We start from the raw sequence: 16833 nt of genomic DNA on the forward strand, positions 1-16833 counted from the left end.
TAGTATGAGCAGGGCTGTAGTATGAGCAGGGCTGTAGTATGAGCAGGGCTGTAGTATGAGAAGGGCTGTAGTATGAGCAGGGCTGTAGTATGAGCAGGGCTGTAGTATGAGAAGGGCTGTAGTATGAGCAGGGCTGTAGTATGAGCAGGGCTGTAGTATGAGCAGGGCTGTAGTATGAGCAGGGCTGTAGTATGAGCAGGGCTGTAGTATGAGCAGGGCTGTAGTATGAGCAGGGCTGTAGTATGAGCAGGGCTGTAGTCTGAGCAGGGCTGTAGTATGAGCAGGGCTGTAGTATGAGCAGGGCTGTAGTATGAGCAGAGCTGTAGTATGAGCAGGGCTGTAGTATGAGCAGGGCTGTAGTATGAGCAGGGCTGTAGTCTGAGCAGGGCTGTAGTATGAGCAGGGCTGTAGTATGAGCAGGGCTGTAGTATGAGCAGGGCTGTAGTATGAGCAGGGCTGTAGTCTGAGCAGGGCTGTAGTATGAGCAGGGCTGTAGTATGAGCAGGGCGTTGTATGAGCAGGGCGTTATTCAGTGTGACGCTGTAGTATGAGCAGGGCTGTAGTATGAGCAGGGCTGTAGTATGAGCAGGGCTGTAGTATGAGCAGGGCTGTAGTATGAGCAGGGCTGTAGTATGAGCAGGGCTGTAGTATGAGCAGGGCTGTAGTATGAGCAGGGCTGTAGTATGAGCAGGGCTGTAGTATGAGCAGGGCTGTAGTATGAGCAGGGCTGTAGTATGAGCAGGGCGTTAATATACAAAAAAACACAAAATGTTAGAATATGGAGATAAGAGGTTTCTACCCGACAACGACGGTATTCACTTACCAGGGCATATTGTGGTGAGTTGATTGGAGTGAGCTTGAAGCCTGCATTTGTTTAAACAGATTATACACACATTACCTCCACGACTGGAGAGACAGGGGATTTATAGCCTTGGAACAACCACACACACACACACGCACACGCACACGCACACGCACACAACAAACACACACACACTAACTAATGGAAGTGCACACACTCACACTGAATCATGTTCCAACTCATTGCATAAATGTACTATTCTGTTGACATCATGCATGTGTTTGTGTGTGCCTGTATTGTGCGTGCGTGCGTGCGTGCGTGCGTGCGTGCGTGCGTGCGTGCGTGCGTGCGTGCGTGCGTTTGATGTATTACCTCGTGTTTACCTTACTTTAAATCGTTAAATGCCTAAATTATTAAAATAATGCAAAATAAATGTGTGTGTACTGTCTACATGTCTGTCTGTCTCCAGGTGCACACGCTTCCAGACGGCAGTAAGACCCTGAAGCTAGGGGACTTCGGTCTGGCCACTGTGGTTGACGGACCCCTGTACACCGTCTGCGGGACCCCCACTTATGTAGCGCCCGAGATCATAGCAGAGACCGGGTAAGTGCATCCATCGTTTCCCCCGGACTGTTAATCTATCACACAAGTAATACAAATCCTCGGTGTTAATGTGACTGAGAGGGGAAATTAAACCAAATGGATTTGTGAAGTACCATTTGGTCACATTTGTATAAAAATACAGCAGTCTACCTGGCATGGGACAGCAATGACTCTGTAAATAGGTGTTCCGAAAAGCGTTTTATTATTTTGCAGATGAGTTCACACTATATACTGTAGTCCTCTGCATATCCCCTATAGGGAGTGTAGGGAGCAGGGAATGATTTGGGACACATCCCTAGCCTTGCATAGCCCAGCCCTTCAAACCTCACTCCACTTTAAGTCTCCATCTCAGAGTGGAGTGAGACTGGAGGAGTGCTCGCTCATTCTGTCTGTTGTATTGGAAACAACAGATATAATGAGGGAGCGGTTGGGTCAACGGCCCCAATCCCCAGTCTATACCCAGCTCCAGTCTATCCATACACTATTCACATTCCCCCAGGCTGTCTATCTCAGAAATCAAGTCTGGGATCCGATGTTGATCGACTTCACATTTTGGTGGATGTACTGCTGGGGACCTGAGGGCAGAGCCGTGTCGAGTGTGAAGTTGATCGGAATGATGAAGAGGTTCTCAAGAACGCTGCATGAGTTCACTATGCTATGAGATACTATGAGTTGCTGTTCATCACTATTCCTCCGAACAGCCACAGGACCCCTCCCAGAATGGGCACTGTGTTGTAGTAACATAGTTGCTATGGTTCACAACATTTTTGTCCTTGAAGAACCCCTTCTTACACTGACTGGACGAAATCTGAGACCCCCTCATGCACACACACACACACACACACACACACACACACACACACACACACACACACACACACACACACACACACACACACACACACATACACTTATAATATACATATACACAGTACTTCTCATATGACGGACAACGGAAATAGCCGATCTACAAGCTCTCAACGCGTCGGATCACAACGAAAATGGTTAATTTCATTATATCATCTCGAAGGTAGCCTAATGATAGAAAGTCACCAATAATCGCTTCACGCTGCGCTGTGTAGATCGGCTGTTTTCGGGAATTTTTTTTGAAAATGTTTTTGAAATAATAATAATTACAAATAATATGTAGGAAATCAAAAAAATGAAGGGACCAATAAAATGTGTCGTGATCCTGATTAGTAGAAGGAGGAGAGGACACTGGAGCAGCACGGACATATAAAGCCTTTTATTAGGTGCTATAGTTAGTTTGGCCCTATGCGGTCTTCATCAGTCATGACTCGTCGTTCTGTATACTGGAGCAACATGGACATTTACAGTAATGCCTTTTATTAGGTGCTATACCTAATAAAAGGCTCCAATGTCCTCTCCTCCTTCTGCTGTCCTTGTTCCTGTGATGCAGGACCAGCCGTTCCAGGCTTGGTAGACTCCTCTTGGGTCCTGATTAGTGTTTGGGAACCCGTAGTTCCCAAACACTAGTTCCCAATAACCTATTATATAGGTTATTGCTTTACCTGTGATCCTAGTTTACTGAGAAACGACACTGTCTCTCTGCATTTGATGTATGTGTTTACCTTGCTTATTCTACGTCACTCTGGATAAGAGCATCTGAAAAATGCGTAATTGTACATAATGAATTGTAAATAAGGAATATATAAAAAAAATAAAAAAAACAAGTAAATGAACACACTGGCGCTAAACTTCAGTGTTGTCGTCAAGGACATTTGCTTTACAATCTCCAGTGTGATGTATCGTTGTTATATTTGACTCTTTGTCGTGTGTGCAGGTATGGACTGAAGGTGGATATCTGGGCTGGAGGAGTCATCGCATACATTCTACTGTGTGGCTTCCCTCCATTCCGAGGGTACGCACGCACACACACACACACACACACACACACACACACACACACACACACACACACACACACACACACACACACACACACACACACACACACACACACTTCTACACATGCATGTACATGCATGGTGCACAATATACAACAATTGGACATTTTTTCGTCAGTTCGCATTTTTAGGTCTTTATTTATTTATAGGGTTTATTTATCCACCTACTAGTATTACCTTATCAGTATGTTCTCTGTACCAGCTTTGTGGATTCTGTTTATTTTTTAACTGATTTCCATGTTTATCCACACATAGTGGTATTAGACACCCCCTGGTGGTTAGTGATAGTAATGCATCCGTTCCATCCCATGCATAGAGATAAGGGGTGATATGGGGGGGGGGGGGGGGGGGGGTGACTAAGCTTGTGATCCTGGGCCTCCTGTCGGTATATCAGACAGGACTCCTCCAGTAACGGGACCATTGGAATCTCTCCAACTGTTTATCCCTATTTGTCACCCTTACTCACACCACACAGCCAGTAGTCAGTAGAATGTCTTGCTCTGACCGTGTTTTAATGTTGTTGTTGTTTTTATGTTCGGTCTACAGGAGCTGTGAGGATCAGGAGGTGCTGTTTGATCAGATTCTGCTGGGGGTGCTGGAGTTTCCGTCTCCATACTGGGACCATGTCTCAGACACAGCCAAGGTAATCTAACTATAAATGCACCAGGTCTCTGTGTGCACGTGTGTACGTCTGAAATCCACGTAACTCGAGAACCGTTCGCCCCACCGACTTCAAATTCGACACACGCGTTCCACACCCCCACAGGGAGTGCAGTGCCCGCCACAAAAGGTCTCTGCCCGGGCCAGACTCCATATTTGGGCAAAGAACTCCATATACTGTATGGGCAAAAAAGGGGACGCAGCTGACATCACAAAAGGCCTCTGCCCGGGCTCTGGACCCTGCCCAGTGTCCATATATGGAGCTGGCCTGTTCAGACATCATTCTGACGTCTGCATAGACTCCATATTTGGGCATGCCTGACAAAGAACTCCATATATGGGCATAAAAGGAACACAGACATAAAATCTGGGTGGGGCATGCATTTCCAACTTGCATCGTTCCAAGTAGGCCAGTGCCCAACGGGCACCACTGTAGAGGCTCAATGGGCACCACTCTAGTTTAATAAAAGTACAGTAAAAATAAATCCTTCTCCATACTGGGACCATGTCTCAGACACAGCCGATGTAATTCAAGAACACAGTAAAATCCTGATTGTTCATTCAACTCACACTAGTGTACAATGGTAACATTTCGTACACTGGAGAACCAGAGTTCATATTCTACAGGGGAGATTATAGGCTCAGATGAAGAGCCGGTGAAGCTCCAAATGGGGCAAACCAATCATTTGTAAACTTTGGAGCATGATCCAAACAGAGCAGACTTTTATTGTTTTTTTAGATTATAGAGTGCAGCTACAGCTCATTTCAGAAAATCAATTCAGACTGCACAACAGCAGACGCATACTGGAAAATACTGATGCCGTAAATACAACCATGAACACTTCCATTGAAGCGTTACATGACTCCCCACCCCCTTTTTTACCCTACCCTGATTTTTGTGATGATAGTGATTTTTTTATTTTATTTGTTATGTCGTGTTTATGAAAGGAATACATAGGACCCGAATGGAAACCCAAGGACTTTTTTTTCTTTCTTTTAGACCAAGTGTTTCACTCTATACTTGACTGTTGCTGTTTGCATTTCTGTTTAATATAGTATTCAATCAATCAAACCAATGGTTTGTTTTCCCTCTCCAATGTAGGAGCTGATCCGTTCTATGTTGGAGGTAGAGGTGGACCAGAGATATACAGCTCTACAGGTGTTGGAACATCGCTGGGTCACTGTAAGTATACCTCTCCTCCTGTCTCCTCTCCTCTCTAGGGACGGGACAGTAATCACTTTTTAATGTATCATGACATTAAAAACTACACTAGGATGAATTAGCTTTTGTTGATATCCGCTCTCTTGTCTTTCGCCTCGTTTTGTTTTCCCCTTCCCTTCCCCTCTCCGCTCTTCTCCCCTCATGTCTTCTCCTCCCACCTCCTCTCCTCGTCGTTGTAACACGTAACCCTTTCTATCTCTTCCAGGACGAGGCTCTGTGTGAGAACGAGCATCAGCTGTCAGTACAAGGGAAGATAAAGAAACACTTCAACACCAGCCCCAAGGACACAGACACCACCGCAGCAGTGTCAGTCATCAGCGTAAGTTATACACTCACTGGAAACTACAGCTCCCACAATGCTTTGGACACAGTTCAGAGTAAAGCTCTATATAGGCAGGGTATCATCAACTAGGAGTCGCAAAGTTAGAGAATTCTGTTTTTTTTTTACAATGATTGTTATATTCCTGACACGAGAACACACCTGGCCAATACACAGGTTTTTTCATTGAATACTTTGTGGTTTGGGTTGCTCCAGACCAGTTCTGAGGGCCTGCCTGTACCATGTCTAGGTGGCCTGCCTGTACCATGTCTAGGTGGCCTGCCTGTACCATGTCTAGGTGGCCTGCCTGTACCATGTCTAGGTGGCCTGCCTGTACCATGTCTAGAGGGCCTGCCTGTACCATGTCTAGAGGGCCTGCCTGTACCATGTCTAGAGGGCCTGCCTGTACCATGTCTAGAGGGCCTGCCTGCCTGTACCATGTCTAGAGGGGCCTGCCTGTACCATGTCTAGGTGGCCTGCCTGTACCATGTCTAGAGGGCCTGCCTGTACCATGTCTAGAGGGCCTGCCTGTACCATGTCTAGAGGGCCTGCCTGTACCATGTCTAGGTGGCCTGCCTGTACCATGTCTAGAGGGCCTGCCTGTACCATGTCTAGAGGGCCTGCCTGTACCATGTCTAGGTGGCCTGCCTGTACCATGTCTAGAGGGCCTGCCTGTACCATGTCTAGAGGGCCTGCCTGTACCATGTCTAGGTGGCCTGCCTGTACCATGTCTAGGTGGCCTGCCTGTACCATGTCTAGGTGGCCGGCCTGTACCATGTCTAGGTGGCCTGCCTGTACCATGTCTAGGTGGCCTGCCTGTACCATGTCTAGGTGGCCGGCCTGTACCATGTCTAGGTGGCCGGCCTGTACCATGTCTAGGTGGCCTGCCTGTACCATGTCTAGAGGGCCTGCCTGTACCATGTCTAGAGGGCCTGCCTGTACCATGTCTAGAGGGCCTGACTGTACTGGGTTTCTCTCTTATGTCCAGCTGGACGACAGCTTTTCCATGCAGAGGTCTGGGTCGTTGGATTTCTGCCAGAACCCGGCCATGTACTGGACCAGGTACGCCATGGTTTCTGTGGATGCAAAACTTGCCGACTCCTCCCCTCCCTGAATGCTACCCTGCTGATTAGTTGTTGTTGTTGTGCACTTTGGCAACTTCATGTGGCTGTCACCTGTCAGTCAGTGTCATGTGCAGCCCCTGCTTGACTCCTCTGCATCGTGTCTTGTTTGTATTCATGTCTGTGGAAGGCTATATTCACACCGAGATACCGCACAGTGAAATTAGCCGATCTACAAGCTCAAAACATGCACGCTGTATTAATTGTGTCACGTTGTGAGCCTTATTTTCAGTGCGTGACACCTACTGTGCGCAACTGAATCAGGCAGAACGAAGAGTCTTGTAGATGTCACTCACACCCATGTACTGTAAGTCTTGCCTGGTTTATACTTGGCTGCAACTTGCATGACATCAACCCAACAAGCAACCCAAGTATACAGTAGGTTTCAGGGCGATGTCAGAAGTGCTCTCCGTTGAATTGTTGAAATTCCCCTTGTCAGTATCCTCAAACCTGTATGTTGTTTACAAGTGCATTTGCTTCTTCCCCCCACCAACCAAACACTAACCTTACACTTTGACACCTTTGCAGACATCTTTTCTGTGAGCTAGGTCTTTGTGAATGCTGCATCGCTGACCAAAATAACATTGACTGTTGTGTGTTGTTGCCATTCATGTCAACGATGGCTCCTTGTGCTTGCTTGCATTGATGTTTCCCCTCTGCTGTTATTGTACTACTGCTGCTAATACGACTGTTACTACTACAACTACTACTACTGTTACTATTACTACTGTTACTACTGCTACTAGACTACTACTACTGTGCTGCTGCTACTACTACTGCTACTACTACTTACTACTAGATGGGTGCCGTGCCACCATCTAGTATGAATGTGTCTAAACCCTAACTGGTCGTGATCTGTGTGTTTTTTCCCATCCCTGTCAGACCACCGCTCTTGATAAGGAGGGGGCGCTTCTCCGACGAGGACGCCACCAGGATGTGATGTCATCACCGCCATGGAGGACGATGGGGGCGGGGCCTCCGGGACGTCCCCCCCCCACCGCCCTGCGCCTGCTGCCTCCTCCTCCTCCTACTCTGACCCGTCCCCCTGCCGCCCGCCTCACCTCCGACCTCTTCTCACCGAGCTTCAGCCTTCCGTCCGACTCCGACGAAAGTACGGCCCGCTCGCCTGGCTCTCCCTTCTAGAACCGAGGAGGGAGGGAGGAGAGGGGAGGGAGGAGAGGGTCAGATGAGGAGAGAAAGTCCTGGTCCGATCTCCTCCTACTTTTACAGGAAGGAAGGGGAACAAGGTAGTGGATGAGGAGATGGCCAACCTCCCTTCCCTTTCTCCTCCCGTCGTCAACCCAGCAGCACCACAGACAAAAAGGGGGATAAAACAGTTGGAAAACAGGGTGGGGGAGAGACACGTTCTGCCCTCTGTCCTCCATCCTCTGTCTACCCACACCTCTTTACCCCAGAGAGGTGGGGTGTCAGGGGCCGAAGAGACACCATGAGGGCAGTAAAAAGACAACGACAATGAGGAGAGGGGTGGGGAGGGGGCTGATTTTGTACACCTATCTCTCATCTGAGCACACGTACGAGAGCTCGAGGAGCAGAGAAAGGGTCGACAGAAGTGTCGACCTTCCAGTGATGATCAGGGCTCGACGACGTGGGGGAAAAAAAGTTACAAAAAGAAGCCACCTCCACTAGGCAATACAAGGATATGGACAAATATGTTTTATTGAACCATATCATTATTGATTTTAATAACCATTTAATTCGCTCTCACGTGTTTCTTTTTTTATTTCTTTTTTGCATTTGTCCTTTTTTTATAAAAGATCTTTAACTCTGCTGAAGAGCTCGATGATGTGGAACTATTGTTAGGACAGGAGGTGGTTTGCATGTTCTCCCCGTGTCCCCATAGGTACCCTCACAAAAAACATGCAGTAATCCTGGACTGGTCTCTATACTGCCTGATGGGAAAGGAACTGGTTGGAATAACGTGTTCCTTCCACGTGCTACGTCTAGACAGGGAAACTCCCCCCTGTCAGATGATAAGAAGCTGCCTGCTCACTCCTCATGCACTGAAGGAAGCATGAGCTCAGTTCAGGACTCTCCCCAGGTTGGCAGAGAGAGAGTACCGCCTAGGATTACAGATTGGGCATTGACACCGGGTGAAAAAATGGGTTACAAAATTGTGGGCAAAAATGAAAAGAGAGAAAGAGAGAGGACAGGAGGTGGTTGGAGTAGTTATAGAAGTGTAGATCCATTAATAGCTGTGCTATAGGTTAATAAATTAGAGTAACTTGGAGTTGTTTCTCACAAAAAAGTGCAGATCACTTTTGTTTAAAATAAAAACAGAAAGAAAAAAAAAAGAAAAAAAAAAGAAGCAAACAAGGAAAAGATTCAAAGGTTCTTCTTTGAACCTCACATTACTGGTGATGCCTTTCCTGTGATGTTTACAGTTAGTTTACATTTTACGCAGAATGCACTGAAGACAATAACAGTGCATTGGGTGCTCCTTGTAAACTGGTTAACTGGTTAATTCATCACTTGACTAGTGTCGCGTAGCCAGACAATTATTCGACAATTTCCGAATGCTTTATAGAGTCTGGAACTACACCTCCTGAAAGCTGAGACAGGAAGCCATCATCTGTTTGTCATTTCCGTTCACAAAAATATATTTTAAAATAGCTTTACATTTTTGTTTTGAATTTCCATTTCTGCTAAGCAGCAAGCTATATACAGTATGCTTAAATGATTTTGACTTATATAAGACAAATTTGCGTGACTGTAAAGACAAAACGGAGGAGGTGTCGCATTCCGCTTTACGCTTGATCATTTTCAGAGCTTTCCTTGCTCCAGACTGTATGACGGAAGCATTTGAAAATTGTGGGAGGCAGCAGTCTGACTCACGAGACTATCACTTGACAGACTATAGACGTAAAAACATCAGCATATATCACCAGACCGTTTGTTGTATCTCATTTGATTACATTATAGGAGTCATTGTGTGTGACTGCCAATATTTTTCTGTTGTTTTGTGATGCTCATGAACAAAAATACCGAAGCCTTGTGTTGCTGCTTTTTTCTCTGCAACATAAAATCAATGAAGATCACAGATTGGACAACACTGTTGCACACTATTGGGAATGAGGGGTTGACAGTATTGACACCGTTGAGGACATGTAACAGCGCTGACATTGTAGAGGATAACAGGGTAAAAGCCTGATTTATATTCAATTGCATGCCATGTCATGCACCGAAAATAGCCGATCTACAAGCTCACAATACATCAACAATGGCACACATGAGCTTGTGAATTGGCTTTTTTATGGGGAAAGCTTTCACAGAAAATAGCAGCTCTACAAGCTCACAGCGAGTCTTGTCAATCTGCTATTTTTAGCAACAGATTTCCCCACAATAACAGAAAATACACTATAGACTAGAGCCCTGAGGGACTCCAGTCAACCATACAGGGTTTAAGTGGTTAACTATAAATCATGGGCTTATCAGTCTACTGTGTGAGGATGTTCAGGCTGTTTGTTATGAGGATCACCTGAGTGCACCAACAGCGGCATCAGGAATCCAACTCCAGTCAATCAGGTATGATGGAAAGACGTTAGGGACAGTGGTCAACTAATGGCACTATTGGAGAGCATTATGATTTCAAATGCAGCAGTAGTGGGGGTGTTTTTAAAATGGGTTCTATACAAGTCTAGCCAAAATATCAACCAAACAGTTGTAGCTTCATGATTTATACAGATGAAAGCATGACACACACACATACCGTAGCCTTTTCTTATTAAAAAGAGAACAAGTTTTTGGTTTAGTGATGAGGTCTTGTTTGTATGTTATGTAAATAACATAATTTGATTTATTTTGATAGTTCACAATACAGTATATTTCTTTACTAGTAGTAGGTCTACCAGAACAGTAAAAGCAAACTGAATCAGTGTTTATGTGTTATGTACTAAAACGAAACGGACAACAGTTCAGGAAACCTCTAGCCGAGAAGAAGAGGCTGCCATTTTTCAGTCAGGTGGACTCTGGGAATGAATGATGTCACTTCCTGTATTCAAATGGATGGGAGAGGAACTCTGGGGAAAAGCCAGTTATTATATCTAGTAACTGGACAAAATAAGCTTTGAAGAGAAGAACACGTATTAAGACATTTTGGAGACATCTCCTTAAGAGGGTAACCCGGAACGCTCGCCCCCATTTTTTGAGCGGACCGCTCGCCACGCCGGTGTGAAACGCTCGCCCCACTTGGTGAGAACAGGGCCTAATATTCGGGGTGCGTTCGGATATGTGCACCGGGAATGTGCTCAGTTTTTTTTTGTGCGCTGGGCGGTCACGGTGTCGCTTATTTACGCCGTGCCGAACGTGGCAAAGTCCGCTCGCACCCCTCAGTCTGGGTACCCCCGAGACGTCATACGTGGCAGGATAGGCTCTGGTGGCCAGAAATACCTGGTGGGTCCGACCGCTCCGGTGTCACAGGATTTGACCCGGGACAAGAGTGATTTGGGGCAACTGTTCTTTTATTCCCTTATGGTTCTCACTGGTCATGTACGTTTCTGTAGTTCAAACGATATCATACTAATACAGTACAGTAGGTGTGCCACCATAATCACCTGATCAATCTGCAGTTAGGGCTGGGCGATATGGACAAAATCAAACATAACCATATTTATTTTGGGACGATAATATAATTTTTAATACTTTTTCCACATTAAAAAAGGGAAAATTGCGATCTACAAACTCACAATGAATCGCATACTTTTGCTATTTCTGATGAGTATAAAATAAGGTTTTAAGTGATTAAAACCAGGAAAAAGACAAAACGTATTCCATATTAATTTATTTACGATATTAGAATTCCCAGATATGATATCTATAGTCTCACAGCACCGTATGGATATAATATCGATATATTTGCCCAGCCCTATACCTGCAGTGGAAATCCACCATCTCTGGCACAGTGTAAACATGTGGTTAAAATAAAGTATTCAAAACCGCCGTATTCAAATCTGTTGCAATACCTGTACCTGTTAAAAAAGGTCAATCAAATAAAGAAATAAAAAATATATAACAAGTACTTGAGGAATGTCGTTAATATAATCTATCCAAATCTACATGTGTCTTATGTTCATGTGTAACAACATTGTGATCATTCATATGATTTCATCATTTTATTTGTACTCATGTGACTACTACTACGGTACTACCGTACTACCACACTTTTATTGCCATGTATGAGGTCCATAGAGACTGTTTTGCCTTGCCTTTCGCTATACTACTGGCAATAACAGTGTGTTTCTCTTTCTCCCATATTCACCACAAGGGGGCGACGTAATGCAATAACATGTATTTTCTGAGCTGCTTTGTTTTGGTTGTAGCAAAAAGGTTGAGGCACACCCATATTGGTGTCTTATAGAATTCCGTGTGTCTAGAAGGCGCAGTTCCGTTCGTAGTTCGTCGGGAACCTCTAGACTAGACTTCCCTAGAGTCGCAACATTCGACAGGTCACCCAATGTCGTGCAACCGACGAAAGACGACCATTGATTTCAGCCCAGCAGGCCTGTGGCCAGTCTGTCTACTGTAACTGCTCTCTATTACACTCATTATAACGTTACGGTGGAATTGAACGATGGACGATGAGAACATGAACGAAGAGGACGGTTCAAATGCGGCGAACAACAACAAGGACAAAGACTCGACCCTGCTGCTCACCAAGGACGGCCAGCGCTACTATGTGAACAAGAGCGGAGTGGTGGACAGCCGCAACGTCGTCACGCCGTCGTCCCACCACCACCATGGGGACCCGTGCGGCTTCGACATGACGGACCTGGACGACCCGGACGAGGAGAGCAGCGACGTGCTGGACACCTCGGACCCGCGGGACGGTGCCGGCAGCCCGGAGGACATGAACGACGGCGAGGGCGACACGTCGGAGGGCGACAGCCACAGCAGCAGCCACCACGCGCCCAAGCAGTGCACGTACGAGGGCTGCGCGGAGACCACCACGCAGGTGGCCAAGCAGCGCAAGCCGTGGATGTGCAAGAAGCACCGCAACAAGATGTACAAGGACAAGTACAAGAAGAAGAAGAGCGACCAGGCCATGTCCTCCACTGGGAAGATAGATGTGAACAACACTATTACTGTCATTATGTAGATCAGAGGGCTTCAACGAGTGGTCCGTCCAGGGGTCCTCAGGGAATCCTCTCAAGACCCCCTGAGGGTGCCTAGACCCAGGGCAGGGGGTCCCCAGCCCAGCTAAATTAATTGATAATTAACTTGATAACATTTATACCAGTACCAGGAAATACAACTAGAAAACGTACAAGAATCACTGTTGATCAGAGTTTCACTGTTATGTCTATACATTGAGCAGAAGTTGTCAAACTTTTTCAAGTCAAGAACCCAAATTGATATGTATTTGGCCGCGGATCCCTATTTGAAAAAAAGAGATGTTTAAGGACCCTATTTGCCACCCAATGACTCCTGGGGTCCCTGCCGGATCCTGTTGAGACCCACTGGACTGGACCACTAGCGTATTTTGAGCAATCCTGAAGCCCCAACCCACTCCACCTCCCCATAACAATATATACTGTATATTTAGTATAAGAAGTCATAACACAGTCACAGTCATTTCTATTTATTTCTATTCTATTCATTTTAAATCATCTTAAAGCCGGGTTCATATGTTGGACGCTGGTGGTGTTGCATGCTGAAAATAGCCGATCTACAAGCTCACAGCGCCCAAACTCGATATACCAAGCCCATGGCCCCTTTAAGAGTCAATATTTAATTTTTCAAGCCTTTCCCCCCGTATAAACATATCTCTTTATATTTAACAATGGTACAATATATTGTCTCTGTCGGGTGGAAACCTCATTATGTCCAAACTTGTTTAGGATCCAAATCAAAAGCATAAAAAGTTGCAGAGGTGCAAGCTCGAAACACAACGTGAAGTGACACGTTTTGAGCTTGTAGATCTGCTACTTTTGCTATTTTTGTAATGTAATACTTACATGGCTCTCTCTCTTGTTGATCAGGAAAACAATGAGGAGCGTCCTGTGTCTGTGAACAAGCAGCGTCTTGGTGCGATTGGCGACCGGCCAGCCAGACCTTCTCTCATAGAGCAAGTCCTCAACCAGAAGAGACTGGTGAGTTTTACATGTGTTGTTAACCACTTAAACCCCAGCATCGATCAGTGGGCTATTTTCTGCTAAAGCAGACCCCTGTCAACCATCAGACTATTTTCCCGATGTTTCGCCCAGAGGGGGAGGAGTGGTTTTGAGATGAGGTGTAGGCGTGATTTGTGTGAGGTTTGGGTTAAGGTTAGGTGAGTCACGTGATTTCTTACTGTAGTTTCCAACCCTACTTCCCAGTACTGCCACAGAATCCAATGCATTTTCTCCAAAACACAGATGTTATCAAATGTAACTCCATCATAAACGACACGTCACATAGGCAATTTTATTTGTACAGCACATTTTATCAACAACAATTCAATTCATCAAGCAAAGGAAACAATTATACAATGACATTATACATATACAATGACATTACAAAATTAGTAAAACAAAAATAACATTTACAGTGCAGAAGAAGAAGACAGAGGCAAAGTCTTGGTTTAATTTAAGAAATAAGAGTGGAGGCAGACCTGCAGGCTGACAGAATTGCTGGTCTGATTTTTGGAACACAGTTCTTATATACTAACGCAATGCTAAGATGACTGTATGGTTATGGTATTATTTTCAATAGAGAACAATCAGAACATATTACTTCCCTAACCCAGGGGATAACGGAGTGATGTCAGGTACTTCACTATACTATTGTGGAATGAATTTAGTCAATTAATAATGGAAGATCCTCACAAGTCTAGTAATGCAGTGTGTGTTCACTCCTAAAGTCACTGCTGCGGAGTCCAGAGGTCATCAGCTTCCTACAACAGCAGCAGCATCTTTTGGCCGCGCAGAGTCGCAACCAATCACAGCAGGAGTTTCAGGGTTGCTAGCAGATCACACCCCAATCAGCGACATCACCACTTATGGGACTTGTCGCCGCACAACATCGCAAACTCAAACTCTCAAACTTTTTTAAATGCACTGTAAACGGCAAGGTCCTCAATCAAACACCCAGGCAGCTCTGTTGTGTGAAAAGTAAGTTTTGTCCTGCGCACTGTATTCCTACTGCAATGTTTTATTTATCTATCATGCCTACTGTAATTTATACTCTGTCTATCATGTGAGTGTAACGCCTGGGATTCAAACCTGGGTGTCCTGTGTGGAAAGGGACACTAAAGTCAAACAACGTAACCACTAGCCCAAGAGGGAATCCGTCCGCCCTGGGCCTGAGGGGGAGATATTAGGCTTTTGGTCTCCAGGCGGACTCTGCTACACTCATCTCTTTATTTTCTGCTCGCACTCTACATTGGTTTTTCTTTAACGCATTGGGAAAATGATTGCACTCTAACGTACTTACAGTATGAATAACTAGATGGAAATCCAGGCCTATATTGCACTGATCAGAGCAATGGTCACTGAGTTATGACCATTTTAAGTGTTAAACACTGCTGTAGCGCCCCATATGTGTCTAATTAAAAACATATATATATATATATAACATTAACAAAATATATATATATAATATGGCAAACCCCTGAACAGTGTTTGTGCCAAGTTTGTTGCAGATTGAAGCACCAGGGACTACCTGCTGGGGCCCCTGGTGTGACTATTGTCATGGCAGACCCCTGGACAGTGTGTGTGCCAAGTTTGGTGTGAATTGTTAACGTGTATTAATATTTACTTGTATGGAAGTTGCAAGACAACATGACCTAAAGATCGGTAGCTATATAAATAAACTTGACTAAAAGAAGATTAGATATTTCTATCCTGAAACCCATTTAGCTCTTTATGCTGATCTCTTAATTAAAAGTCATGAGTACACATTTTGACTTCCCACATCATTGGGGTCATCCCGGCCAGAGATTATGTAATGTCAGCTGCTAATTTTGTTTAGCTACATTAGTTGTTCGTCGAATTAACTTGCAAGAATGAAGGCGTTGTATGTGATTGTTTTAATTTAATGGTTTGCTTTCAAATGTGACAATCATGTCCCAGCGCATGTCAGTTTATGGTTTCATACTAGGGCCCCATAGTGATTTATTACATGGGATTTTTTTAAACTTTGTTTTTTAATTTGTAAACATTTTCAACCTGCTTTCCCTGTTTAGGGCACGTCATTAGTAGGCGAAGATTTTCAAAATTAGCATAAATGGACAATCTACAAGCTCACATGCTGTGAGCATGTAGAATCTATACTGTACATGCTCACAACATGTATAGAACTACAGCTGATTTTGTGTATTTAACAGCATTAGCAAGAACAAACTTTTTGTTTGGATGAATAGTAAGCTGGCCTCTTTTGGCTTTTTAATGGAAAAATGATATTAAGCCTAAAGATTTTTTGTGTTTTTATATCTATAATATATTTGTTGCATTCTGTATACCTTCATGATGAATGTGAAATTAAAATGATGATGAACATGGTGTCATTTCTTGTTCATTTGTAAATCCCTTCCTCCTTACCTACTTTTAATTTATATGGTTTTCAAAATGATCGTAAATGGCCCTTCAAGACTATAGGGCCATTTCATTTCGGCAGGGCGTGGCCTCTCGGGAATATCAGCAATGGATTCTCTACGCTTGATTTAACCACTTTCTAAGGGTCGGAAGAATCAAGACCTACACCATGAATCCGAGCACACTAAAAGAGAAGCTAGTTTAGCAAGCTAGACCAGCTAACGTAGGCTAAGTCAATAGTATGACGATGCGAAAACATGAAAAATGACATAGGCTATACTATTAGTAGAGTCACAAACTAAGGTTCTGCATGTGACCATCCTCTGCAAGGATGGTTGATTTGACCTCTATGGACCCTTTATAAAAAGATTTAGCCCCCATGTCCCTCGCTAAAATCCTGGCATTTTCTGCTAGAGGGACAAATGGCGCCCGGCGCCATAGCCAAAATTTTACTTTTGATTCACTTCCTTCCTGGACTACATGTTGTCTCAGCCCTCCCCCTCTCCACAAGGTGGGGTGAGAGCAGCAAAGCATTATGGTATAAGCAGTGAGACCAGTGTACATTATGTCACAGACACTTTGAAATACTAAAATATTTAAAAACACACATTACCCACATAAAAACCCCAGGAAAGTGTTTCTTGTCTCCCA

The 16833-nt window shown here is 44.8% G+C and overlaps 2 protein-coding genes across 2 annotated transcripts in view; both read left to right on the forward strand.

Moving 5' to 3' along the window:
• The window catches only part of dclk1a (doublecortin-like kinase 1a), a gene marked incomplete at both ends in the record, with an annotated part of 112228 nt that extends 104633 nt beyond the window's left edge, over positions 1-7595 (forward strand). The window contains 7 exons of the mRNA XM_079508097.1: positions 1272-1405; positions 3210-3287; positions 3880-3976; positions 5096-5176; positions 5421-5534; positions 6523-6596; positions 7538-7595. Of these exons, the coding sequence (XP_079364223.1) occupies positions 1272-1405; positions 3210-3287; positions 3880-3976; positions 5096-5176; positions 5421-5534; positions 6523-6596; positions 7538-7595 (636 nt within the window). The remainder of the gene's footprint in view (positions 1-1271; positions 1406-3209; positions 3288-3879; positions 3977-5095; positions 5177-5420; positions 5535-6522; positions 6597-7537) is intronic.
• Positions 7596-12110: 4515 nt separating this feature from the next.
• On the forward strand, positions 12111-16149 carry rfxap (regulatory factor X-associated protein). The gene is made up of 3 exons (XM_079507397.1): positions 12111-12737; positions 13651-13761; positions 14511-16149. Exons 1-3 carry the CDS (start codon positions 12243-12245, stop codon positions 14613-14615), a joined length of 711 nt encoding a protein of 236 aa, XP_079363523.1. The 5' UTR covers positions 12111-12242; the 3' UTR covers positions 14616-16149.
• Positions 16150-16833: the final 684 nt, after the last annotated feature.

This window comes from Electrona antarctica (assembly GCF_951216825.1).
Source record: "Electrona antarctica genome assembly, chromosome: 8".
NCBI classification, from domain to species: domain Eukaryota; kingdom Metazoa; phylum Chordata; class Actinopteri; order Myctophiformes; family Myctophidae; genus Electrona; species Electrona antarctica.